Source organism: Trachemys scripta, chromosome 21 (assembly GCF_013100865.1).
Source record: "Trachemys scripta elegans isolate TJP31775 chromosome 21, CAS_Tse_1.0, whole genome shotgun sequence".
Classification (NCBI taxonomy): domain Eukaryota; kingdom Metazoa; phylum Chordata; order Testudines; family Emydidae; genus Trachemys; species Trachemys scripta.
In genome coordinates this window covers 11,891,651-11,919,496 of record NC_048318.1, presented here as the reverse complement: position 1 = coordinate 11,919,496, position 27,846 = coordinate 11,891,651, and the positions used below count along the sequence as shown (strand labels likewise).

The 27,846-nt window shown below is 46.4% G+C and overlaps 1 protein-coding gene across 1 annotated transcript in view; it reads left to right on the top strand.

The window, feature by feature from the left end:
- The first annotated feature begins 241 nt into the window (after positions 1–241).
- Positions 242–27,846, top strand: part of POU2F3 (POU class 2 homeobox 3) — a 59,856-nt gene continuing 32,251 nt past the window's right edge. Inside the window, exons 1-4 of the mRNA XM_034754649.1 lie at positions 242–269; positions 6,664–6,717; positions 7,490–7,558; positions 21,248–21,282. Of these exons, the coding sequence (XP_034610540.1) occupies positions 242–269; positions 6,664–6,717; positions 7,490–7,558; positions 21,248–21,282 (186 nt within the window). The remainder of the gene's footprint in view (positions 270–6,663; positions 6,718–7,489; positions 7,559–21,247; positions 21,283–27,846) is intronic.

Below are 27,846 nucleotides of genomic sequence, written 5' to 3'. Positions count from 1 at the left end.
TGGGCGGCATGCCAGGCTCTCAGAACATCAGCATGCTGCCAAGCAGGGGGGCGGGGGGCGTGGCCACAAGTGCACGGCATGCTCACCTGGGCCAGTGTGTCGCCGGGCAATGCAGGTGTAGGTGCTTTGGAGCTGACTTGAGCCCGGCTTCAGAGGTGGGGGCAAACTGGCAGCCCCACAGGCCAGTCTGGGGCTGGCTGCAGGAGGCTGGGCGCGCTGTGGAGTCTGTCCCACCAGCAGGATGGTGAATCTGGAGTCTGTGCACACAGGTAAGAGGGAGGGAGGACTGTCTCTGGTGTAACCCAGCAGGCTGCAGAGGTTTTGGAGTCAAGTTGGGGGAAGGGGGGGGGCACCTGGGACACGATTCCATTGAATCAGGTCCCCTGCCATGTTGAGGGAGGTGGTGACGCTGAGGATGGGCATGCCATGAGTTAGCAGCTCCTAGGGAATATAGGGGAGGGGGCTGTTGAAGGATGGTGGGGGGTCAGGTTTGGTTGCTGAGAGTTGAAGAGAGAAAAGGGGGCAGAGAAGACAGAAGGAATGGGGGGACTGGGGAAGAGGGGGGCATTTGGGTGGATGGGGCAAGGGGAAATTATGACAGGGGTCATTGAGGGGGGAAGGAAACGAGCAGGGAATGTCAGGCAAAAGCCTGACTGGCTGAGGTGGGCGTGCTGGGGCTCACGTGCGTGTCTACACTGCAGAGGTCCTCTCCAGAGAGGATGGCTGCTCTGTGAGGGGTTGTCTACACTTGAAACGCTACAGCGGTGCTGCCCTCGCACCTCAGTGTGTAGACAGCTGCTACAGAGACAGGAGGGGTTCTTCCGTTGCCATGGCTAACACTGTCTGTGCCGGGGGTTGGGTCACTCAGGAGCATGTGTTTTTCAGCCATAGCTGGCTCAGCTTAACTTCTCAGTGTAGACCTGGGAAATAACCCTCAAGCCGCACAGCGTGGCTGTTAGCAGCTGAGGCATTGTGCTCACCTGAGCTGCAGCCTGTCCCCACACCGACAGGCCATCCAGCTCGCATTAGAAGCGCCGCTGTACTCGAGTTTAGGGGTTTTGTGTGTGGACAGGACTCAAGTTAGGGGCAAAGCTCAAGTTAACTCTACAGTGAAGACAAGCCCTGACAAGCCCCCAGAGACCTGGCAGGATGTATGCATGTTGGAGTCCACGGAGGCATATGTCCGTGTCTAAGTGTGTGCTGGCATATATAATCTGGGGGTGCATTTCTTTGCTGGTGTGGAGAGCTGTGTGCATCGGGGTGTAGGCTAGTGTCTGCATGCGAGCCCAGGCATCTTTGGGTCAGTCCATTGTGCAGCTATCGGCATGGGGCACTCTGGTGTGTGTATCTCTATGGGTGTCAACACGCCCCCTCCCCCCCATCACAGGAGATTGCCAAGCCAACTGTTGTGCACTGTGACACGGCTGTGAGAGTATCTGGGTTGGGGGTGTTGTCTTAAACGCTTGGGTTTATGAGAGCAGGAGAGAAACAGAGTTCAGTGAACCCGCTCAGCCCAGGGGGGACAGATTCTGTCGTGGCAGAAGTGGGAGCAGCTCCATCAAAGTCCATGTTGTTGTTCCCAGGCTGGACTGGGCCTGATATGTTTGATCGGGGCAGGCTTCTCCTCCTCCAAACCCTCTCATGCTCTTGGGGTCGGGCTGAGCACCCTGCCCAGTCATAGGGGCCAAATGTTTACAGATGGCCATGGATTTTGGGGCTCCCAACTTGGGCCCGATTTTCAGAAGAGCTGAGCACTTAGCGGCTTCCTAGACTGGTGTCAGTGGGAGCAGACACGCTCAGCGGTGCCTTGAAAATCAGGCCCAAGGTGTTTACCATGCACCCAAAAGGGAAGGCCCTCAAAAATCAGTGGCCCATCTACGATCTCCCCCCGCCACACACACACATGCCTTCTCTGTGCTATGATTAGATACAATTTTTCTTTACATTGTGAACGTCCACGTGCCCTGTGCCAGAACTGTAATGAAATGCTGCACGCGCCAGTCAAGATCCCCAGCCTTCAGAGTGTGGCAGGAGATCCCCCTGCTCATTTTTTTTCATCGCAGAGGGAGGATTTGGTTGCAGTCAGTAGAAGATGGATTCTTTATTGAGGTGGCTGGAGGCAGACCTGACCCTGTGGTTCTCTCAGGCTGCCAGACGAACTAACTGAAGTCTGAGTGGCTTAGCATTATCTCACAGTCCTGGGAGCAGAAGGGACTGCTGACTCCATCATATCACTCTCCGCTTTTGATTCAGGAATGCTGTGGTGTCATGGATGCTGCAGGTTGCTCAGACAGCCCTGCTTGATCAAAAGCCTTGATGGAGGAAGTTAAAGGCAAATTAAGGGTCTGCCCCAAAGCCCATTTAAGTCCCTAGAAAGACTCCCATTCATTTTAATGGACTTTGAACCAGTGTCTGACATTTCACCTACCAAGAACTCAGTTTGAGGTTCTTTGCTTCTCCAGAGCAATTGATGAAGATTCAGGGACCTGAAATAAAGCAGGGGCCTCTGTTGTCCTTATACACTGCACCGGTCCTTGAGCTATTCGAATGTTGCAATAAAAACACCCAAATGCAGACTCGTGTGTCGGCAAGTAAGTGAGCGAGGAACTGATTTTTTCCAAATAACAAGAGATTTGACATTCAGGCTAAATATACTGGGGCAGAGCCTCAATCAGCATAACTTATTGACTTCACTGATTTATACCTGCTGAGGATCTGACGCCCAATCTGTGGGTGATCTAAAGATCTTTAAAAAGTATCATTTTGATTTTAAAAACAATCCCCAGCCAGTCTCATTTAAGCCAAATAGGTTTTAGTAGGACTTTTTTTTTTAAACCTATGATCTATAGAAATGTCTCGATGGCTTGTTAAATTCCAGTGAAAACTATTTGTTTGTTTTTGTCTGGATGGAAAACTTCCCTGGTATGGTTTGCAGCACAAACTCTGCAGAAATGTAGGGCAGGAGAGACAGCTGGTGAAAGTGGCTATATACAGAAGTGAAACTCACTAATAGAGCTGGGCAAGAAACTGCTTTCCCACCTCTCAGCAATTTTTCCGATATTTTGAAAAATTTGCACATCCAGAATTAGGACAAAAAAACTGAAATTTCAAAAATATCCCGATGTTGAAAAATGTTTTGGTTTCAGTTAACTGAAATGTGGATTTCAAAACGCTTTGGTTTGATTTCAACCATTTAAAAAATAATGAAAACGATTAGCTTAAATTTCAAAATGCAAGGAACCATAAACCGGGCCTTTTTTCATTTAGAATGCTTGGACAACTTCAAAACTCTTTGCAAAAAAAAAAAAAATTAATTGAAAAAGTCATCAGACATGAGCTTTGCCACCAAAACATTTTGTCAGAAAATTCCCAACCAGCTCTACTGATGAGGCTAGTTTCATTGTCCAAACGGAGGTTTGGACCAAATTCCCTGCTGGCGTAACTGCCCTGAAATCAGTAAACTTCCAGCAACTGAGAAATGTCTTTACCATTTATGATAGGAAGTATGTTCGATGTTTTTAATTTTTTTTTTTTTTTGTCATCCACAGCCAATGTTTTCTATTGGGGCGGGGGCAGGATATGTACTAAAGGCAGCTTCTAAATCCATATATAGGCACCTCACTAAATAAGGTTGGGCCGATTCTCAGTGGTACTGAACCTATGCAAATCCCATTGATTTTTAGAGCAAGTTGTGGGTGCTCAGCACCTGTCATGCTCCCCAGAGTTGTAAGGCCCCCCCACCACTACCTGCCTCTAACATGAAGCAGCCTCTGGTCACACAAGCACTGCCTTCCAGGTCCCCGCAGGCCACCCCCTCTCTGTATAGGCTAATGATAGGAGCACCCCATCCCCTGAGTGCTCAGAGCGCTCCCTGCAGTGGCCAGGCCTTGTCACTGGCCGCTCACCGAAATTACCAGGTAAGCTGTGCCTGAAGGAGCAGTGTACACGCAGCGTGACTGGCACAACTCAGGATCAGGTCCTTTATAATGTCTCAGCACTGGACGTCTATTTATAGTGAAACAATCATAAATTTATTACTAAAAGTTAAGATTTAAGAGTTTTAGTGAGTAAGGATTATAAGTGGAAATAGAAATAGTTGCACAGGCAAACGGCAATCCAAGGGCTATGCTTATCAGTGGTTTCGTTTCCTATATAACAAAGTAGATTTTTTCCCAAGGAGTCATTCTTTGGAAGAGCTGCTAGTTTTCAGTCAACCAGGATCCAAGCATTCATGAACATCCCAGGCCCATCAAGAGGTTTCCCCAATGCCTGGATCCCAAAATGTGTTACTTGTCCTCCAGTACTAGTCCAGTGAACCTTTGAAGTGCACCCTCAGATAAGACACTTCTCCCCCTGGCTTGTTTGTTCCTGTTAGCTACACCTCTTGCTGGTCTTTATTAGCATGCAGTTCAAAGTGGACACAGTCATACCAGCAAAAAGGAGTGTTTGCCAGTATCGCTTATTTTATTTGTAGATCTGATATAAACTAGACTGGCAAAAGCACTATGCATATAAGCTACATCTCCACTAAGAGGATTTGCTGGGAGATCTATATCCATTTAGCTACACCAGCAAACCTTTTCTAGTGTAGAGTAGACCACAGTGACTGCGGACATTTAACTCAGGACATCCCAGTAGCTGAGGGCTTTAAAACAGATCCACATCATCATTTTCCCCATTTATTTTTATTACCCTGCTTATTCTGTGTGAAATGTCCTACCTAGCAAAGCTGTAGTGGAAACACGAAGCCGTAGGAAGATTATGAATTTAAATTGGCTTCCAGTCTAGCAGCAGACTTTATCTGGAGGAATTGATTGCTGCAAGTTTATTGATGTGTCTATGTTTTATCATGTCACATTTTTATTGGGAGGGCTCTTAAGCTGTAAATAAATAAGTGTTTCCTTTTGCACAGAGCAGACTGGCATCTCATTAGCCATCTACACCTGGGTTTATTTCTCACCAGCTTTTGAGGAATCCTTCGAGGATGTCAGCTGCAGCATTTCCAAAAATCAGGAGCCAGTTGCCCCCAACAATCATGAGATCGTCTTAAAAACCATAAGATTAAAAAAAGTGGTTTTTGGGAGTGGGGAGGGTATTCGATTTTTGCTGTTTGAGCCTGTAGGAGGGGTGTCACATTTTCTGCTTCTCAACCACAAGGGCTAGAAATGTACTTTAATCTCTGAAAACTACCTGAGTCCAGGAGCTGGGGCTTTAACAGAAGCCGCAAATATCACAAAGCTGGCAAGAAAATCATGACAGTTGGCAGCACTGCAGCTGGAACCAGCCATCCGAGCCCAAAAAATTACAAGAGGGCCTGAATCTTCTCTCCCGCTGGTGTAAATAAGGAGTAACTCTCCTAAACCCAATGGAGTTACGTTGCTGCACACAAAATCCAAATCCACACCCGAGATCAGTGGTTTTCAACCCGTGGTCCACGGATCCCTGGGGGTCCACAAACTATGTCTAAGAGTTCCAAAGGAGTCTGCATCTCCATTCAAAACTTTTTAGGGGTCCGCAAAAAGGTTGAAAACCACTGTCCTGGATGCTCAAGAAATACTAGGCATTTTTAGGGGGGGGGGGTTAAACTGTTTTAAAAAAACGGCATTTTTGTCCAAATGGAAATTTCCGTGTTAGTTTTGGATTAATTTTTTGGGTGGTGGGGGGAGGTTGATGCAAAACCCATTTTTTGCTAGTTTGTTTTTAGTTTTGGGAGCTTTATTGTTTTTGTTTTTGTTTTGATGAAACCGCAAAAACTTTTGAAGAAAAATTTTTTTTTGACAAAACAAAAATCTGTTTGTTTTTGTTTTTTGTCAATAAGTTTCATGGGAGTAAAAAACACTTCTCAACCAGCTGTTGCCTCAATCTCAGCCTGGGATTCTGGGTAGGACGGCAGTACAATTGGTTATATTCTTATTCCCTAAAGACCCCAACCAAAATCCAGGCCCAAATGGAGTTTTGGTAAGAAAGAAACCCCTTCCGCCCACTTTTTAACTTTTATTCCGGTAGAAAACAGCTTTAAAAGTGTGTGTGTTACTTTTCTCCTCCGCCAAAATGAAATCTAATTTTCCATTTTGAAACCTTTTGTTGGCCATGAAAAATGTTGACCACAATAAGAAAACTTAAATTTGGTCAAAAAAGGCATTTTCTATCAAAAAACTAAAAGCTTCATTGGAATATTGTCAAGCAGCATTAGCATTAGTAACACAGGGGAGTGGATATGAAAACAGTATTGATTTCTTCTCTCTCCTTGCTGCATGAAAATAATTGGTTTATGTTTTTTTAAAAAAGTTTGTCTGATTCAGGCAATGTCTCTTTAAGGGGAAGGTTTCCACCTGCTTCTTTTATCCAGGCCAAACCATGGGCGCATGTAGCTTGCACATGGTGGTGGTATTAGGCTGATTTGCATGAGGTATCTCCTCAATGGGGATTGGCTGCTGGAAGCCTATGCAAATTAATCAGTTTGTTCTTTTTTTTTTATTTGTCCAGCTAGGTTGGAAAGAGTTAAAATTCTCCTGGAAGGCGGAAAGGGGGGAGTCCATGTGAATTTGACTATAGTATTCTTCCTTCTTCAACTGATTCTGTGCTTTGGCTCTTTAATAAGAAGACGACCTATACGGCAAGTTAGGGCAAAGTTGACTATTTCTCCCCTTCCCTTTCTTTCAGCTGTCCCTGAAGAAGGTTCTGACCCCAGGCGTGGTGGCAGCTGTCACTTTAAGGGTAAATGTTTGATTTATTGAGATAAAAAGGGCTCCGGCAGAAATGCTGGAGTTAGGTGGCAGATTGCTCCGATTGTCTTTGGGATGTCACTATGCCATGAAGTGGCACGCTCTGTGTTTTTGGAAGTTAAAGAACAAGCTTGGGGCAGGAGAAGTTTGGAGGGGAGCCGTGATCAAGGTAGGAGTGGGACGGAGAGAGGCAAATTGAATTGGAGAGGTAACTGGCAGGAGAGAGAGAGACTTCCCTCTAAAGTATTCCCTCTTCTGCTCCATCTCATCATCACTGTGCGCGCCTCTTTAGGGACCATCTTTACTGTATGTTTTGTACAGCACCAGACGCATTGTCATTGCTGAACGACAATGGGCGAGGGGGAAAGAGGTCAGGAGAGTCAGTGATTGGGCCCCAAACTGAGGAGCAACAGTGGAGTCCTTTCTCCCTGGTTAGCTCAGTCAAGAAACCGGTGTAATAAACTCTGGGGAGAGGCCAATAAGGAAAGGGGAGCTCGCACCCCGATTGCCACTCTGATGCCAGAAATGGACGACGCAAAAGGTGAGAAGCACAGTTGTCTATTGAGGAGGGGGAAAGGAATGAGGGAAATGCGGAGAGCAACAGGAGGGAAAAGGCATCCTCGGAGCTGATGAATATTCTATGTTGAGGAAGCAAGAATTTGAAAGTCTGATGGCTTATTGTAATTACACATTGATTTGTGTTGTTCAGTGGAAGCCACATATGCCTGGGTCTGTTATTAAAATCAGTTGTGCCTTCTTTTCAGCACTCAAGATGAGTGGCAATGTGGCAGACTCCACAGAAGCGCGCAACGAACCCGACCAAGTGGAACCAGGTAAGAGACTATCCCAGGACGTGGGGTGCTCGAGGCGGGAGGCATGCATTGTTGGATGTTGTGTTCTGTGCTTTGCGTCTGACTCCTCAAACCAGCTTGTGTGTGTTGGTCAGGAATTCACACTGGAGTAAATCTGAGCTCACCCCCAGGTGGGAATGAAAGATCTTTTCTTAATAGCTGTTAACCAGTTCAAAGCTCAGTAATGTTCATCATGATTAAGCACTGAAATAGATCCAATGGGCGGTCAAATGGGTTAATAGTGTTAATATAGTCTTGAAGTACCCACCCTTGCACAGATAGCTCTTTATTGTATTTCAGGGCCTATTCAGGAGTCTTTACGCAGACAAAATTCCCAGGGTCACATTCCTGCTTGGTGTATATGCCACTGGAATGAGTAAAGTAGCAACAGGGATTACTCTGGTGTTCATTTTACTCCAGTGCTCCCTGAATAAGGATTGCTGATGAACGGGGCCTTTAGCTTGATTTTTTTTTTTTTTTAATGCATATTTAACACAGATTTGTACCGAATCCTCCAGTCCCACTGGAGGAGAGTGTGCAATATACCGGATGTGTCACTTTCATATTTTACAATATTCAGGCAGGCTCCCATTGACTATAATGGGCTTTGACTTCAGGACAAAGATTCCAAAGAGCTCTGGGTCAGAGTTACAAGTGATTGGCACTCACAACTGGGGCCAGGTTTTCAAAAGGGCTCCACTTCCACTTAGGCGTCAAAATGCGCACCAAAATTTCAAAATGTTCTGAGAACCCAGCAGCACTCGTTGTGACATAGCCAGCTATTCCACAGATCTCGGTATGACATCACCTAGCCAATGTGCAGGGCTCTTTTGCAGCGGAAGTCAGTGAAGAATCTCTGTCTGCATTACCACAAAAGAGAGTTTCAAATGCGAACGAAATAATTGCATTATAATAGGACGCGAACTAGTCCTTTATTCAGAAGTGGAAAAGTTCTATCGGGTTAGCCAGGAACGCCTCCTTTAGTTAGTGCAAATTTCTATGTGGAAGGGTTAGAATCCTCACTTCACTGAAGTCAATGTCAAAAGTCCCATTTCAGTGATGCTAGGATTTCACCCCAGATTTTCAAAAGAACGCAGGGCTAGATTTTTAAGTGTTCCATGCTCACAATGTGGGCCAGATATTCAAAACAGCCCTGCATCCAATGCGCAGCCAATCTGGCCCATTGTTATGGTGTCTACATAGGTGTTCAACTCTTGTGAAATTCTGGCCCTATATTTCCTGGAAGATAGCAGCAATCTCTTTTTAATTGTTTCAAGCCCGGGGAACTTTAGCTCATTACATGAGTCAAGCTCTCTTTCTAGTATCCGTTCTTTACACAGTGATTGGGCCTGATTTTGCTCTGTTGCACTTGGTTAATTGCAGAGTAATTTCGGCTGAAGTCAGTGGTGTTGAATTGATATGAAACTTGTATAGCTGAGATCAGAATTGAGCTCACTAGATATAATACGTTCATTTTAAATTAGCTTAGTAACTAGCAGTATTTAAACAGGAAAATAGTGCTGAATTGGAAGTGAAAGTGCACAGGTGAAGCACCTTTATTTAAAAAAACATGAATGAATAATCGGAGCTGAGTGAATATTGCTTTAAGGGCCTTGAAGCCATGTAGAGAAATAAAAATCTGTAAAGATCTTGTATTCAGTGGTGGAGGAAATGCTTCTGTTCCGTCAGAAGCAACAAATTGGTTGTTATTTTTTTAGAGACTCTCTTAATGCAACCTCTGTAGCTGCCTGCTATGTTCAGGGTCTTTAGAAGTGAACAGACTAAGGGGAGATTGAGACAACATGTGAGCAGATACTGCAGTGAAAATCTAGCTTCTCAGTAAGAACAGGAGTACTTGTGGCACCTTAGAGACTAACAAATTTATTAGAGCATAAGCTTTCGTGGGCTACAACCCACTTTTTCGGATGCATATGCATTATGCATCCGAAGAAGTGGGTTGTAGCCCACGAAGGCTTATGCTCTAATAAATTTGTTAGTCTCTAAGGTGCCACAAGTACTCCTGTTCTTTTTGAGGATACAGACTAACACGGCTGCTACCCTGAAACCTAGCTTCTCAGTGTTGTCCCCCAAGACCTTTGCCCCTGCTACAATAAGCCATCAAGCCTGGATCCTGTGAATTGCTAAGAGCTCTTGGCCCCCATTTCTCCCCAAAACCACAATAGACTATAAGGGTGCTCAGCGCGGGATCGGGCTTTCCGGCTAAGTTTTGTGTGTCAGATCTCTCCACTGATGCCAATGGATCTAAGCCAATTGAAGGGATCTGGCCTATATTTGATTCTTTAAAAACTGTTTTTAGCTCTTATTCTGTGAATTAATAAATAACCAGACACGTTTACTGAACTTCCTGAAAAGTTCATTTTATTTTCACAGATTCACGCTGCCAGGGGAGGGCTATTGCTATTCATAATAGTAACTTATTTTGCTTATGAGCTCCCCATGGAGAAGTCCCCTTTGAAAGGCTTGTTAATTCAGGGCTGGTTTTCTTCCATTTTTAAAAGATCTAATAAGTTGGAACAAACCAAACAACCCCCCAGGTATCTTGTCTCCTCCCAGGAAGAGTTACCCAGCTACAAATATTGTAACTATAAAGAATGGAAAAGTACTAGGGCCAGATTTACAAACACCTAAAGATGCAGATAGGTGCCTATTGGGAATTGCATTTATTTTCATTGACTTTTAATGGGAGTACGGCATCTGGGACTTTCTTAAGTGCCAAAGCAGGTTAGGCACGTATCTGCCTCTTCAGGCACCCAAATATCTCGGTCGTTCTGGCTCTAGATCTAAAAAACAAAGCTAAAGGCTCTGATGGGAATTGTCAACAAAAGCATAACTCATGACTTTTCCCCGTGTTACCAGAACTTGCTGAAATATGATGCTTTATTTTCACTGAGGGGGAAAAAAAATATTAACTTATTAATCTGTTTTCATTTTGAAGTGTTCCAAATGGATCCATTTTTTTATTTTCTTTTTCAAAATTTCCTACATATTGTCTATTTCCCCCACCAAAGAAGTTAGTGAAATTTTTCCTTTACCAAAAGCCCCTCCAAAAACTGGTGCTAACTATTTAGCTATAAACCCCTTTGAATTTTTATTTTGTAAAAAAGCATGACGTTTTTGATGCAAGAGGAACCATGTTGACAATGTCGACAGTTTGGGATGAGAAAGTTTTGTTTTTAAAAAAGGCATTTCCTGCCTTCACCACCACAACAGCAACAAAAAAACTTCAAAAATTTCAACCCGCTCAGTGTTACCCCAGCCACTTGGGTGCATCTTCAGCTCCCCTTAGTGCTAACAGGAGGTGAGAGTGCTTAGCACCTGACAGCAGTGGGTTTTTTATTGCAGTGTAGACCTACTCTCGGTGCACTAGCTCAACTAAAGATAGTACGTGTATGTCTCCTTGAGCTGTAAATTACATCTCCAGCTGCAGTGTAGATGTACCCTCGGTGACTTACCTGAGCTCACTCAAGAAGTCTGTGATGGAGCCAAGAATTAAGCCTGGGTCTCCCAAGACCTAGGCTAGTGCCCTAACCACTGGACCATCCTGCAACGCTTACTACCAGGAGTAATTCCTCTGACTCCAATGGAGCGCCCATGCTAACGAGGGCTGTGCTACATGGCCAACTCATCGGGGCTGGGACTGCGTCTTACTGTGTGTTTGTACTGTACCTACTACGATAGAGTCCCTCCTCTGGGGCCTCTAATGGAATAAGTGTGTGCAGCATCGCCCGGCTGGGCTGGGGACTTCCCTTGTCTTTTTCTGTAAGGCACGGCTGTGGGGCTGTCGAAATACTAAATGAAATCATCATAATCCTGAAATGAGCGGGGGGCGGGGATGGATAGCTGCAAACGAAAATATGGGGGTTAGCGGAGGGGACAGACCCCTCTGGTGTGCTGGATCTGTTGGTCTGGGCTGAGAGACAATGTGTCTTTTCTCTGGGAGAAAGAAGGCAGCACGAGGGAGCGGAGCTTCTGCGTGCGTCTTTCTCTCTCATCTCCTCCTTTTCCCGCCTGTCTCTTGGTGCATCTTGAGCCCAGTTCGTACAGGGGGAATTGACGCAGGCCAAGCCAGCAAATATCGGGTTGATTCCAAAGGGAGTGGAGGGGTCTCAGCACCAATCAGCGTCGCCCCTGCTCTCCAAGCCAGCAAGCAGAGGGCTGCACCGTCCTGTGGTTGTCTAAACCACCAGTATACGGTGTAATGAAACGACTAGGTGAGCCTCTCCTTCCTTTGTTCGTGTCAGGCCTTTGCTGTGCACTATCTGCTCTGATCAGAACTGTGGGTCACACCAGACAGAGCTGCTACTTTGATTTTGCTGGAGCTCAGTCGGGATTGTGGGGTGGGGAAAGCCAAGGTTTAAACAAAAGTGCAACAGGGAAACACTTCAAACACAACTGTCAGCAACTGAATGGCTGCAGGCACTGGGAACATCTTCCATCCCCACCCCGCTCCACCTGGCAAGTGGGGAGCTGCACAGCCTCACCGGAGACCAGGGCGAGCACAACTTGTGGGCATCCTAGAACAAGGAAGACAAAGCAGCGGAGCCCTCTGCAGCCCATTCTTCCCAGCTTCGGGTGCGCCCTGCAGGGCCCTCCTGGACAGTCCATGGCTCACTGCATGGCTTTGTGCCGCTGTGCTGAAGCTCGGTTCCAGAAAAGAAAAAAAAAATGTCCAGATTTGTGAAATGCAGAGGCCCCACCTTTGGGAGCAAGCTGGCACGGTTAGAAAACTGGACTGGGAGTGAGAGGTCCTGGCTTCTCTGGCTCACTCTGCTGAGGACTTGACTTAGACCACACGCTGAGTTATTTAACCCATGTGTCTTTGTTTTCCCCATGAAGCGCTTCCAAGAGCCCAAGCAAAGATCTGGCCAATTGAGCACCCCAGCTTGTGTCCAAGGCAAATGAATTACAGGTGCCCGACCTCTCTGATAATCCGCTCCTGAGGAGACTGTTTCCCTTGATTTGGGAACCACTGTTCTCCCTCTTGAATCCTATCCTGGCCTCATATCAACATCCTCCCACTGCCCAGTGTGGGTTACAGGTCCTCCTCTGTGCCCATCTGCAGACCATGTGAGTTGTCACAGCCCCAGCTAGGGAGCTTCAGCTCAGGTGGTCTCCAGGCTGTTGGCCAAAAGGGTGGCTATCACCCAAACTTTACTGGCAGGAGACTCAAGAGACTGGAGGCAGTTCCTGAGATGGGAGACAATCTCTGCCACCAAAGCCACCGCACCAGGCAAAAACCTCACAAGCCAAAAGCTCTCCCCTTCTCTACTGTCCACGCGTAATTGCTTTTGGAAGTCCCAAGTGCGTTAATCTCTACCGACTCTGCTGGCTGCTTAGGGGATGGATGGTCTTGCAAAGAGGGCAGGGAAGCTTGGTTCAATCCCCATCTCTGCCACAGACTCCCTTGGGTAATCTCAGTGCCTCAGTTTTCCCATCTGTAAAATGGGGCAATAAACCATTCTCCCTCCTTTTGTCTAGTTAGATTGTAAAACTCTCTTGGGGCAGGGACTGTCTCCCCCTATGGCTATGCTTATACTGCAGCTGGAAGTTGAATTTCCTGCTCAGGAAGACATACACGTGCTGGCTTTGATCAAGCTAGTGCACTAAAAATAGCGGTGTATCCCCTGATAGCTACCCACGTACAATCCTGTCCCCTGACCCTCGGTACGTACTCAGGCAGCCAGCCATGGCTACGCTGTTTTACCCAGCTGGCTCAGTCAAAGGTAGGGAAGGTCCATCTATACAGACCCGGTGCAGACACCCCCTTAATGTCTGAGCAGCACCTAGAATAATGGGGCCCTGATGGCTGTTGGGGGCCGAAGGTGCTGCTGTTCATAATAAGGGTCAATGTAAAGCTAATTGGCTCAAGACTCAATGGGGTAGGGAGTCTTCCACCTCTAGGTCCGTGGTTCAAATGCAGGCCAAGGGAACAGTCCTCTCAGACTCTTACTCCCCGATGGCGGTACGACGACTCCTGTGAAGTGAGTTGGTGGGTTCTCAGTCCACCGGGTAGTGCAAAGGGGCTCCCATCCCACCATCCCGGGCAACTCCCCTCAGCACCCCAATGAGTTCCTCTGCCTCTTCCGCCCTGCACCGCAGAGGGATCAGCCCCAGGGCGGGGCCCAGATCAATAAAGGCAGACACAGCCAGCAGTGAAACAGCTAGTTGCTAGAGCGCAGGGGCCTGCTCAGGATTTGCATACGGCTGCTGATTTCCATAGTGCAGCTGGGTCTGAGGCAGGAGAAATTTCCATAAGCCCAGCTCAGAGGCAGTTGGGGTGTGGGGAGAGGCATAGGAGGGGGGTTATTTGAAATTCAAATGAAGGTGATTAGGGGGTTTTACATCCTCAGGAGGGGAGAGGACAAAAGGAGGGGGACAAAGGCTGCTTTTATTCTAATCAGGACGTTATCAGAGGGGGGTGAGGACACCCTGTGCTCTCGGAAGAGCAGGGGCATTGTGGAAGGGCAGGCCTGCTTGCCTCTTCTTCCAGACTCCTGTCCCTACCCCTGCAAACCGAAACACTGCCCATGGGAACAAGTCCTGCTCTGGGGGGTTTCCTTCTGGAACCTGCCTGCGTCTCCCCTCCCCCCCCGCGCCCCCCTGCCTCCTCCCCTCATGTGGAGATTGTGGGTCTATCTGGCAGGAGAGGGACATGGAGACAGGTGTTCTCCGAGGCGTTTGTCTACGCAGGAGAGGTGCACAGGTTTAACTTAAACCAGTTTTTAGCCTAAATGGGTTTAGCTCCACCAAAACAGGCCACTCTCAGCCCTGGGAAAAGCTGGGGGGTGGGAGGGTGTATTGCACCAGTTACATCAATCGATTGGAATTCACACCTGTAGCATCTCTTCCATGTAGACCAGCCAGACTCCAGGTTTGTCCATTAGGTCATTTGTTAATTGACACCCGAAGCCCTGCCCGGCTTCCTCAAGAATCCTATGGATCCCTCCAGACATGTTTCTTAAATCTAACCTTGAAGAGGGGGTGATTCCAACCAGGGATGCAGTGATGTAAGCGCAGCATGCCACCCTCACCCCCCCCCCCCCCCCCCCCCCCCGTAGTAGTGACTGCAGTATCGAATGTACCTACCGCTCTCTGGTGTCTCACTCCCCTTGCTCAGACCTATGTTGCCCCTCCCTGGTATCTCACTCACCTTCTCCTCTCTCTTCTTCTCCCATAACCTATCCCTACCTGCTATCTGCTCACCCCTCTGTCCTGCCTTCCTACCCTGGGGAACTCCTTCAGCCTGGATAATGTGGGAGGGAAGCATCTGTCTCTCCTTCTCCTTGCCACCCTGCAGTCTTGCTCCTGAGCGCATCTCCCTGCACTGGGTTGCCTGGCCATGTAAAGGAGGAAGCTTTAAAGGCACTCCAAGAGACAGACCATTAATGGGGAGTGGCAGGTGCCGGTCTGCCAACACTCCAGTCAATAAGATTATTCATCAGCAAGGCAGCCACGTTCCCGACAGCAGGAGAGAGGAGCGAGGAGGTGTTTCTTTCCTGACTCTGGTGCCCTTTTTGAGAGCTAGCTACTCTGTGCACCAACCACTAATCATGCTGGCAGTGGAAACAGTAGCCCGGGTTGTTTTTTGCACGGAGATATGCCTGGCACAGGCAGGGGTTGAAAGGTTGTTGTCAAGCAGCAACTTAGGCCTCCCTGCTTTTTCTGGCACGTTTGCTCTAGCCCCATCCCTCATCTTAAATTAGAGCAGCTTAGAGGCTGCTCTAACTTACACCAACTGGGTCTGATCTCTAGGGGATCAGATGCAAGCTGTAAATTGTATAGCACAGGCAAACTCCATCCAGCATGCTGCCATGATGTGTGTGGGACAGTTGGTGTAGGAGCTAACGATACCACTTGGTGCCAGCTGATTTCTCCCCCACACTGAGGATGCTCTCGGCTGGCCATTTAGGGCCAGATTCTGCCACTTAGCAATGCCTGAGTGGTGCACGACAGCCAGCACAGACGGAGAAAATCTGGGCTATTAATTGAAGTAACTGGAGGTAAGGTGATTTACACCAACTGAGGATCTGTCCCTTTATGTTTAGCAACAGAATAGTAAAATTGGGACATCTTTTTGCTCTGTGATTGTACAGCGCCTAGCACAAGGGGCTCCTGGTCCAGATCAGGGCCCTAGGCATTGCCACAATACACCTAATAAATAACAATAAAATAATGTAACATCCCTGATTGACATGGTTATCACTGATACAGCTATACTGTATGGCATCTGTTTCCGACCATTTATTAGTACTGTTACTTATTTGTACTCTACTATCATCCAGAGACATCAAGATCTGGGTCCCCTTGTGCCAGGAACGGTACAAAGGCATAGTAATGGGTCATCTCTTCCCCAGTGAGCTTACAATGTATGTTCAAGGGATGGTTGGCTCAAATTAGACCCTATATGTAGATTATAAATTAATGAACTCTTACAAAAATGGAATATGTATAGAAATGTTTTCCTGCCTTTTTGTTTGTTTAAACCAGCCATTCCCTTGTGTAGATGCCATTCAAACATAGCCTCTTTGTTCTAATGCATGAGACCAGGAAAGTGAAAATGACTAGCAGCAGGGAGTGCCCTGGGAGACTGTTGTCTCAGTACTTTGTTGACTTAGAGCGATACTCTAGGGGAGGCAATTTGGCTTAATGTATAGCGTAATGGGCTGCAATGCAGCAGATCTGGGTCTGTCCCAGCCCTGCCACTGGATTGCTGGCTGAATTTGGGCAAATCCTGTCACCGCCTAGTGCCTCAGTATCCCTATCTGTAAAATAGGGATAATGATGCTGACATCCTCCACGGTAAAGTGCTTTGAGATCTACAGATGAACATGCTGTATGACAGCTAGGTGATGGTATTAGCTCAGCCACAAGTTGATGGTCTGGATGCAGGAATCACTGGGTAAAATCTGTTGCCTATTCAGATTAGATGATGGTCGCTTCTGGCCTTAAACTCTATGAATTGTCTAAGCTGAGTGAGATGCAAAAACAAACCAATGTAAATACCCAGGAGCCTATTTGACTTTTACCATTCTTTTCATTTTGACCATCAAATTCATTTGTCACCATAAGTAGGAACATTTTATTTGTTCAGTTACTTTTAACTTGATGCTTAATAGAAGAGTCCATTTCAATGCAGCTAAGAGGTTTTGCTCCTTTATAACATCTGACTCAAATGCCATTTATAGCTCTAATGATTGTTGCTGGGGGCTTTTCCTTCCCCACTGCTGAGTGAGCATTGAATATCATGTGATAGTCGACATGATGGAGCTGATGGGAGCAGCAATCATGTCAATAGACAGTCAATTAATGTGACCAAGCCAATTTCCTAACCATTTGTTTCCAATATATAAATCATCCCACTGCAATAATTTTCTTCCTACTGCCCCTGTGTGATGCTGTAATGACATTTTACTGTATAAATAATTGCAGCTAGCACACTTAATGTGTGTCTGGCATTGTTCCTTCCTTGACACTGTTCCTCTTTCATTGTTCAACTGCACAGAACGTAATTCTCCAAAGCAGCACATGGAAAATCTGTTCCCCCAGTGAATTCCCCAGCTCCTCCTTATAAAGATTTAACTTGCCATTAGTGTGCAGTCCAAATCCAAAATTTCCTAGTGACCAAATCCCCTTCCATTCTGTACAGCTCACTCAAAATGTAGGGTGAATTAATTTAGGTTTTGGGGGATGGGTTCTGTCTACAACCCTGGTCGTGTAATCAGTATGTTGCCAACAGGTTGCTTTCTTGGCAAACTGATGCCCCCTGTAGGTGACTAGCGCATGGTCTCAGAAGATGTTGTAAGATCGATTGTTGTGTCATGAGGTAATTATAGCTTGTGTTTTCTTGACTCTTGATTTCTTTTCTCTCCATTGCCGCGAGAGCTGGCTGCCTCCTGTACTTCTCTATTTGTCACAAATAGGAAGTTTAAGAGGCAGAGAAATTCTGCAAATGAAACATCTCTGCCCATTAGCCATATCGTAGACCTGACCCAGCTCCTTCATCATGAAGGGAAAAGGGAGAGAAGACTAACTAACCCAAGGAGTTAGCAGTAATCGATCTTATGCTTTAACAGGGGAACAGCAACAGAATTTCCCCCAGCATGCCCACTGCCTCACATGAGAAGCTTAAAATGCAAAGGGATGCAACCCCGCCACCTCAAGAGAAGCCCAGTATCCTATTTTCTGACACTGGCCATATCCAATGGATCACCCCGTCCTATGCTTGTTAACACCCCCAAAGAATTCTAGTAGATTGGCGAGACGTGGTTTCCCTTTACAGAAGCCATGCCGACTCTTCCCCAACGTATCTACGTATTCTGGTAATTCTGTTCTTTAATATAGTTTTAACTAATTTGCCTGGTACTGGAGTTAGCCTTACCAGCCTGTATTTGCCAGGATTGCCTCTGGAAATTTAAAAATTGGTGTCACATTAGCTATCCACAAATCATCTGGTACAGAGGTTAATTAAAGCAATAGGTTACATACCACAGTTGGTAATTCTGCAATTTCATATTTGAGTTCCTTCAGAACTCTTGGGTGAATACCATCTGGTCCTGGTGACTTATTTCTGTTTAATTTATCAATTTGTTCCAAAACTTCCTCTAATGACACCTCAGTCTGGGACAGTTCTTCAGATTTGTTACCAAAAAAGAATGGCTCAGGTGTGGGAATCTCCCTCACATCCTCAGCCATGAAGACCTATGCAAAGAATTCATTTAGCTTCTCCACAATGACCTTGTCTTCCTTGAGTGCTTTTTGTCCCTAACTGCTTCCTTTACTTTGTTGTTGGTGGCATTTTTTGTCCTCTTACTTTTTTTAAAGAAAATTATTGTTTGGGGTGTATGTATAGTTAGTCTGTATTATCGTGTTTTTTAAAAGTTTCCATACGGCTTGCAGGCATTTCACTCCTGTGACTGTTCCATTTTTTGAACTACACAAAAGTGAGGACGCTAATAACATGTAAATTAAAAAGAAGTTAAATGCTACTGTGGTGGGTTTCTTTGGTATTTTCCCCCCTACAAAGATGTTAAATTGAATTACATCATGGTTGATATTACCGAGCAGTTCAGCTATATTCACCTCTTGGACCAGATACTGTGCGTCACTTAAGACTAAATCAAGAATTGCCTCTCCCCTTGTGGGTTCCAGGGAAAGCTGTTCCAAGAAGCAGCCATTATTGGTGTCTAGAAATGTTATCTCTTTATCGCATCCTGAGGTGCCATGCTCATAGACATCGTTGAAATCCTCCCTTATAATTGGGTTTTCTGTTTTTGTAGCCTCTCTCATCTCCTTTAGTATTTCACAGTCACTGTCACCATTGCATATTCCTACTGCTACACTCTTATTAGTCAAGCGTGACATTTCTGTCCCTAGAGATTCTGTGGTACTGTTTGATTCATTTAAGATTTTTACTATATTTGACTCTATGCTTTCTTTCACATACAGTGCCTCTCCCCCACCAGCATGATCTCTTCTGTCATGCCTACATATTTTTGCACTGGTTGTGATGGTGACAGCAAGGATCCGAATAGGGGTTGCGTTGGTTGTGAACTGACCACGCTGTTTGTTTGACTTTTCGGTTGTAAACAAAACACTCCTGGCAAAAAATCCGGCCGGAACCCTGCTGCGGCTCTCCCCTCCCATCCCTAGAGAAACCTCCCCAGGCAAACTCGCACCAGAGCTGGTGCCAGCATTATGCAAAGCAGCCACATACCTGCTGGCTGCCAGATGAACCAGGGAGAGGAGTTGGCTGTTCGCCTGAAGTGTTACTGATAGCCAACCATGATTATTCCGTCCAACCTGAGCACCCTCAAAGTGGGAGTTGGGGGAAGTACTCTGAGGGTGGGTGGAAACGTTCTCAAAGCACGACAGCCCCTCATTTCAGTACCGGGCGCTTTCCCAGCTTGGCATACACCCTCATGATTAAAGAGGGCCAGACTCACTCTGCCAGTTCAGACCTTGCTTGGAAATGAAGGGTTCCAGCTTTAGAGTGGAACTCCAGGCTTGGGAGGCTTAGGTTCCTTCGGAATCTGGCAGAGCACCAAGAGTAGGGTGACCAGATGTCCCGATTTTATAGGGACAGTCCTGATATTTGGAGCTTTTTCTTATATAGGCTCCTATTATCCCCCACCCCCTGTCCCAATTTTTCACACTTGCTGTCTGGTCACCCTACCCAAGAGCCAGGCTCTGAGCTGATCTAAAGCAGGGGAGCACCATTGAAGCTGATGGAGCGGCGGGTGTTTGACGGCAGTTGAGGATCTGACTCGTTCGTGTGCTTTTCTTTCTGGTTGCCTGATGCTGGGCAAGACTAGATTTCAAACAAGGATCCTTACTGCTTGCGCAGCATGTTCCTCTAGTGAGATTGAAGAGGATACTACAATCGTGCAAGCCTGTGTAGATCGAAACTAGATAGAAACATGGATTTATATTAGTAGTTCTTGGGAAATCATTGGCTTAAATAAATGGAAGAAAGATTACTTTTTTTTTTTGCCTAACCTCAAACTTATTTTCAAAGGAGCCAAAAGGAGTTAGACACCCAATGCCCATTGACATTCCCATTGGGTGCCTAATCCCCTTAGGCTCCTTTTGCAAATCCAAGCCCAGATGTTTTGTAAAAACTAACCCTCCCTCCCAGCTAGTGTCTTTTATAGTGAGATAACTGAGTCCAAGAGCCTGTAAAGACCTTGAAGGAACAGAACAGAAAGGGATGGGTAGTGGCTAGGCAGACACAGCTGCCTGTGTTTGGAGGGAAAGCGCAGGAGGAGGAAGGTGTGAAGCTGAGAATGGCGGCACCTATGGATTAGACATGAGCCTTTGTTGGAGAATTTGGATCCAGGACCTGAACTCTCTAATGTTTGGGATTCTGCTCTGGGAGGTTTGGCTCAAGCCGTTGTAGAGAATGGCTGAAAATTCACGTCCAGGTTTGGAGTCCAAGTTCCAATGAACTCAGGGATTTGGGTGAGGAGCGGGTAAGATGTTGATCATCCAAGGGAAATGAGTGAAGGCCGGTGCTGTATCTTCGGGTTGGATCCTGTCTGATTCCCCTTGCTTTTGCCTAGCTGCCTTTGAATCAAGGAGTCGCCTTTTTTAGCACAACCCCACAGCACCTTCCATTCCCTTAGATCTCCTGTAATTACTCAGGGCCACAAATTCCCTCAAGAATTGCAGGTGAACCGCCTCATCACCTGTTTGCCAGCCTCTCCCACAGCTTCTCTGCGCTTGTTGTCTAGTTGTCGGAAAGCCAGGGATTAGGGAACACCCTCCCTCAGTAACCTCTAAGGATGCTGCTTGCTCCAAACCCCACCTCTGCTGAGCTCCCCCGTGACAGCACAGTGGGGGCATCACCCGGGGAAAGCTGGTTCTCTTTATTTCAGTAAAGATTTGGTACCTTCGGAAACCATTGAGTTGCACAACAGCCACCTTTGTAACTGCCTGGTCTTATTTTCATTGCCTCCATCCTGCCGCCCCATCTCCCTGCCTTCGTTTTTCAGGCTCACTTGTTGCATCTTGTCCTGCACTGAACGGTGTGCTTGTCGGGGAAAGGAGCGGGTCTTCATGTATGTTTGTACAGGGCTGAGCGCAATGAGGCCTGGTGGGGGGTCTAGGCGGTATAGCAACACCAAGGTTCATTCTTGTTCTTCTCTGTTGTAGGAAATGAACGAAATGGGCTCGACTTTAACAGACAGGTAAGATCTACCAAACATTCCTCTCCTTTTGCAAGGCAGGTCATTGCATTTGCTGATCTCGTTGGGTCCCCAGGAACTGTCCTTCGTGGGTCAGAATGACTGATGCTGCTTCTCTGTGTTGGCCTTTCTAGTCCATAGTCCATTTGTTGATTTAAGATTTTGTTTAAATCCACGTGAACTTTTTTTTTTTTAATCATGCTATGAAAGGGATTTTCGTTCCATTGAGGGAGAATCCAGCCTCGGCTCCAGGGTGCCACAAACGTTCTATTGTGTGTGACGTTGTCGCCCTCCGCCCAGAGCATACGTGTCTGGGTGCACGGGGCCGATGCACCTGAGTGTGAGGGACAGGCTTGGTGAGGGTGGTTTGAGTTCTGGCTGTGTCTGGGTCAACAGTATTATTTTCCTGGGATGGGGAGCTGAAAAGCCACAGATTCCCCTGCAGATTTCCCTTTGCAAGATAGCAGGGGGCAGGAACATCAGACAAACATAGACTGCCCTGATATTTTAAAAGATCTATTTCCAGATACAAGTGAATGAATCTGGACAGGAGTGGGTCTCAAGAACTGTCTCCTTTGCCCCCTCCCCTGGACTCTTCCCTGCCACTGTATTGTAATCAATGTTAGGTTCCTGGTTGTGGTATCTGCTAGGGCTGTCAAGCGATTAAAAAAATTAATCGCGATTAATCGTGCTGTTAGTAATAAAATACCATTTATTTAAATATTTTTGGATGTTTTCTACCTTTTCAAATATATAGATTTCAATTACAACACAGAATACAAAGTGTACAGTTCTCACTTTATATTTATTTTTTATTACAAATATTTGCACTGTAAAAAACAAAAGAAATCGTGTTTTTCAGTTCACCTAATACAAGCACGGTAGCGCAATCTCTTTATCATGAAAACTGAACTTACAAATGTAGAATTATATACACACACAAAAACTGCATTCAAAAATAAAACAATGTCAAACTTTAGAGCCTACAAGTCCACTCAGTCCTACTTCAGCCAATCGCTTAGACAAATAAGTTTGGTTACAATTTGCAGGAGATATTGCTGCCCACTTCTTGTTTACAATGTCACCTGAAAGTGAGAACAGTGTTCGCATAGCACTGTTGTAACTGGCGTCCCAAGATATTTACGTGAAAGATGCATTAAAGATTCATATGTCCTTTCATGCTTCAACCACCATTCCAGAGGACATGCATCCAAACTGATGACGGGTTCTGTTGGATAACGATCCAAAGCAGAGCAGACCGACTCATGTTCATTTTCACAATCTGAGTCAGATGCCACCAGCAGAAGGTTGATTTTCTTCTTTGGTGGTTTGGGTTCTGTAGTTTCCACATCGGAGTGTTACTTTTTTAAGTCGTCTGAAAGCATGCTCCACCTAGGGTGACCAGATGTCCTGATTTTATAGAGACCGTCCTGATTTTTGGGGTCTTTTTCCTATATAGGCTCCTATTAACCCCACCCCCGTCCCTATTTTTCATACTTGCTGTCTGGTCACCCTAGCTCCACCCCTCGTCCCTCTCAGATTTTGGGTGCTTAAGCCTTGGGTTGAGTGCTGTAGCTATCCTGAGAAATCTCACATTGCTACCTTCTTTCCGTTTGGTCAAATCTGCAGAGCAAGTGTTCTTAAAACAAACAACATGTGCTGGGTCCCCATCCGAGACTGCTATAACATGAAATATGCGGCAGAATGCGGGTAAAACAGAGCAGGGGACGTACAATTCTCCCCCAAGGAGTTCAGTCGCAAATTTAATTAACGCCACGTGTGGCCGATATAATAGGCAAGGGGAGGCAGTGCCTCTCCTAGTGCAGCTGTCCCTGCCGCCCCACACCAGGGCTGTGGTGACCCCCCCGCCCCGCCTCTTCCACTCCCTGCTCTGACCCTTCCTCGAGGCTCCCAGGGACTCCTGCTGCTACCTGATAAGTCTTCTTCCTCTCTGCTCCTCCACTCCCCTTTTGGAGGTCCCCACAGCTGCCTGCAGCTTCTCTCCTCCTCATTCCCCATCCACATTGTGTGTGTGTGTGTGTGTGTGTGTGGATGCGAGTGGCAGGCAGGGGAGTGAGGAGGCATAGGGAGGGGATCCCTGAATAACTTTTACACCGGTGAAAAAGCCTTCCAGAGATCTTGTAGCCAATCACTGAAACTGTTAAAGGGCCATTAAAGTGGTAATGAAGCCATTTAACAGGCATTTGCCAACGGCCAGGAAGCCTTTCCCTTTGGCCACATTCAGCTGGCTTTTCTATTGTAACAAAATGTGTTATTTGGGGTTAAAAACCGTTTCCAAATTCTTGATCTAGGCGTTTTATTCAAACCCAGTTTAAGTAAAGGAGTCTGGCAGGGAATTGTGTGTAAGGAGGTGATTAAACTACTGCCATAATGCAGGCTGTCAATGACAAAGGCTTTTTCAAAAGGAGAGATTAGGCTTCAATTTGGCGCAGGTGGCGTGAAAAGCCACGACTCTCTATATACAGTATACACCGATCAAACTCCCTACCATGCAGAGGAGAATCCATCTGGCAATTGATCTATAGCTGTTGCCTGTTCAGTTCCCTTAGGGAATGTTATTAGTGCTTTAAGGTGAAAACGGGCAGGGTCTCACGGCGGGGAGGGAGATCACCAGCAGGGTGAGGAGGCAAGCAGCAGGTTGCGGGTGGGGGAGGAGGTCAGTGGAGGGGGGACTTTACTGGGGGGGGGGGAAGGGGGGGGCGGCGAGTCAGCGGGGGGATGGGGCAGGGGCAGGGCCTGGGGCGGAGAAGGGATGGAGCATGGGCGGGGCCATGGACAGAAGAGGCAGGACAAGGCGCTCGCCTCCCCCAGGGGAAGTTTCACCCACCATCCATGATTAACACATTACTTTTTTAACGAGTATCATCAGCATGGAAGCATGTCTTCTGGAATGGTGGCTGAAGCATGAAGGGGCATACGAATGTTTAGCATGTCTGGCATGTAAATACCTTGCAATGCCAGCTACAAAAGTGCCATGCAAACGCCTGTTCTCACTTTCAGACGACATTGAAAACAAGAAGCGGGCAGCAGTATCTCCCATAAATGTAAACAAAGTTGTTTGTCTTAGTGATTGGCTGAACAAGAAGTAGGACTTAATGGACTTTAGGGTCTAAAATTTTACATGTTTTCGAGTGCAGGCATATAACAAAAACAGCTACATTTGTAAGCTACACTTTCATGATAAAGAGATTGCATTACAGTACTTGTATGAGGTGAATTGAAAAATACTATTCTGTTTATCATTTTTACAGTGCAAACACTTATAATAAAAAATAATATAAAGTGAGCTCTGTACACGTTGAATTCTGTGTTGTAATAGAAATCAGTATATTTGAAAATGTAGAAAAACATCAAAAATATTAAATAAATTTCAATTGGCATTTATTGTTTAACAGTGCAATTAATCACGATTACTTTTTTTGAGTTAATCACATGAGTTAACTGTGATTAATCGACAGCCCTAGCATCTGCAGCCATGGCATCTCTGATTGTCCAGAGATTTTTGAAGACCATGTTGAGAAATCCCCCCGAATCTTGAGTCCCAGGTCAAAACCCTCAGGTGAGGCAGATAGAGTCAGCACTTCTTACACTGTAGATCCCAGCTCCTAAAATGCTGTAGGGCCTTCTCCAAAGCTCATTGAAGTCAATGAGAGAGACTCCTACACTGACTTCTGTGGTCTCTGGATCAGATCCTCAGAGCCCAAAGGAGGTGGAAGCCTAGAGACAGATGTGGGAGGCGGCAGATTTGTGAGTTAGCGCTGGCCTCTAGCCATAGGGTTGGGGAGGGGAAAGCCATAAGAGGCTGGGGCTATCTCAGGGCTGTCATTAGGGATCTGAGCAGATGTTGCATATGTGCAAATTCATCACCCTGGTGATGGACAGGCTGTTCTGGTCCTTCCCCTTTCCCACTGCACTCTCTGCCCCTCAGGGTTTGCCCTGGTGGTTTCCATCTGAGAAGGTGTGAGTGGGCCATTTATCTGTTTGTTTGCCTTGGCTCATCTGGGCTTGGGTGGATCAGTCCCTCCCCATCAAAGGTGTCTTGACACGCTCAGTTATCTTCCATTGGAAAACCACACTAAAAACAAAAAAGCCTTGTGGCTCCAACTCTGTGGACTCCAGAACTGATGGCAGGGAACTTCTGTGAGCCAAAGGGATCACCTGAGTGGCTCAGAACTCGTCGTAAGGGAAAATTCCATTGAGATAGAAATAGGCAGCGAACGTACGTTGTGCCGGATCTAAAGCCACTTGAAGTCAATGGAAAGACTCTCATTGATTTCACCAGACTTTGGATCAGACCCAGAGGCTGCTCTGGACATCATAGGATTGGGCCCTACTACACTGAATGATTTACATCAGAAATGCAGACTCAGCAATGGGCTGTTTCCCCAGTGCTGGCCAAGCCATCTAGACAGGATTTCTTTGTAATGACTGGGGGGGGGGGGGGGGGGGGGGGATTAAACATCAGGTCATCACTTTCCATGTATACTCCTTCCAATATGATGGGCATCTATCAGAATGTTGGACAGGTATGCATCATCAATGCTTTCATTAATCTCTCCATCCCATTTTATTGTGGAACAGTTGCTTGTCTTCTTCGTCTCTCAGAGAAGCACAAACACTTGCCACAACAATATACAGTAGGAAACAAGCCCACAACAGCAAAGTGTCCGGCGTAATAGGTTTGATCCTTCCCCCAGTAGAAGTCAGTTGCAAACAGTGGAGCTGGAACAATTTGGATAGTGGAGGTGCTGAGAGCTGTTGAACCAATGTGTATGATGGAAACTACTTCAAGCCAGGGGGTGCGGCAGTACCCCTAATTCCAGCACCTATAGTAGGTTTTGACATTAGTCACGTCTGCTAACCTGGTAGAGTCCAGTGTGGTAACAACCAGGGCCGGCTCTACCATTTTTGCCGCCCCAAGCTTTAAAAAAAAAAAAAAAAAAAAAAAAAAAAGAAATAAAACCGCTCGGACTGCCGCCGCCCGAACTGCCAAAGCGCAAAAAAAAAAAAAGCTTCCCGGACTCTGCCGCCCCAAGAACGGACGGAATGCCGTCCCTTAGCATGTGTCGCCCCAGGCACATGCTTGCTCTGCTGGTGCCTGGAGCCGGCCCTGGTAACAACCAGCTATCTATATATGTGCGTGAATAGCAGATGTTTGTAACACATGCTAACGAAGCGTGGCTCTGTGTCCCTCCTAGAACATGTGCAGAATTTGTAAGTCCTTTATCTCACTAGGTAGCGGCTTGTGCTTTTAGAACCTGAGTTCAGTCCCAGTGACAGCCCAGCCAACAGCATTGTTACATGTAGATGTGCTGATTTGTGGTAGCCACAGTTGTTATGTACAGTTGAAGTACTTCTCTGGTGCAGACAAACCCAATGAGAGCAAGGCCAAGTGTTGCTTCATCTGTAACTTCTGTGATTGTCTCTGTTCAGGCTCCATCCATAACTTACTCCAGTTTGGAACTGGAGGGCCAACGTTATGTGACATTTTTGTCCAGTCCCACCTAGATGTTAGCTGGAGGGGGAGGGATAGCTCAGTGGTTTGAACATTGGCCTGCTAAACCCAGGATTGTGAGTTCAATTCTTTGGGGGGGCATTTAGGGAATTGGGGTAAAAATCTGTCTGGGGATTGGTCCTGCTTTGAGCAGGGGGTTGGACTAGATGACCTCCTGAGGTCCCTTCCAACCCTGATATTCTATGACTGACTAATCCAATGGCCACCGAAGTCAGTGGGAGTCTTTCCATTGACTTCAATGGGCATTTGGTCAGCCCCTAAAATGGTGTCTCTGTTGCCAGTATCCATGAAAAAATCAGATGGTGGCTTTTTTGGGAGGGGGATGGTTGGTTTTGATTTTGTTTTTACTTAAGCTCTTAGTCCATTGTTCAGGATTTTGAATTTGAGCTGAAGAAATCTGGATCTAAACACATCTTCGGGTAATTTTAACAGCTGCTGTGCTCCGGTCTTCCTCTGGAGCTCTGGGTGCTTATCATTTCTGGAGATGAGAAATCTCACATCATCTAAAACTTCTGATCTCCTCTCTTGGGCAGCCTTAATTCCTAACTTTTGAGCCCTTAACGTCACAACCTGAATCACATCCTTTCAACGTAGTTTTTCATGTGTGTTTATATATGGCGTGAGGAGAGAAAGAGAGACAGGCGCCCCTGCTTTGCCTGTTTGGTTTGGCTTTTTGGTTGAAGAGTCTAACGCTGGTTGCTTCCTGTTTACATCCAGGGAAACCACTTCCTGTTTACATCCAGGGAAACAGGAAGCAATAAACTTTCTCCCTGGGGTGTGGGATGTCTCCCAAAGTGTGTCAGTGAGGGAACTGGGTGATTCAGCAAACATGGCTTCTTTCTCAAACTAACTGGGTTTGGACTCAATTTGCTTGGCACAAAGCCAAACAGATACACCTGCAAAGGGTCTGATCCAAAGCCCATGGACACTTGGGGGAGTTTTTCCATGCATATGTTGTGGCGGGAGTCCCCAGATAGTGCTGTTACGCATAGTCTTGCAAGCTCTTAGTGTTCAGGCAATGTTCAGTCTTT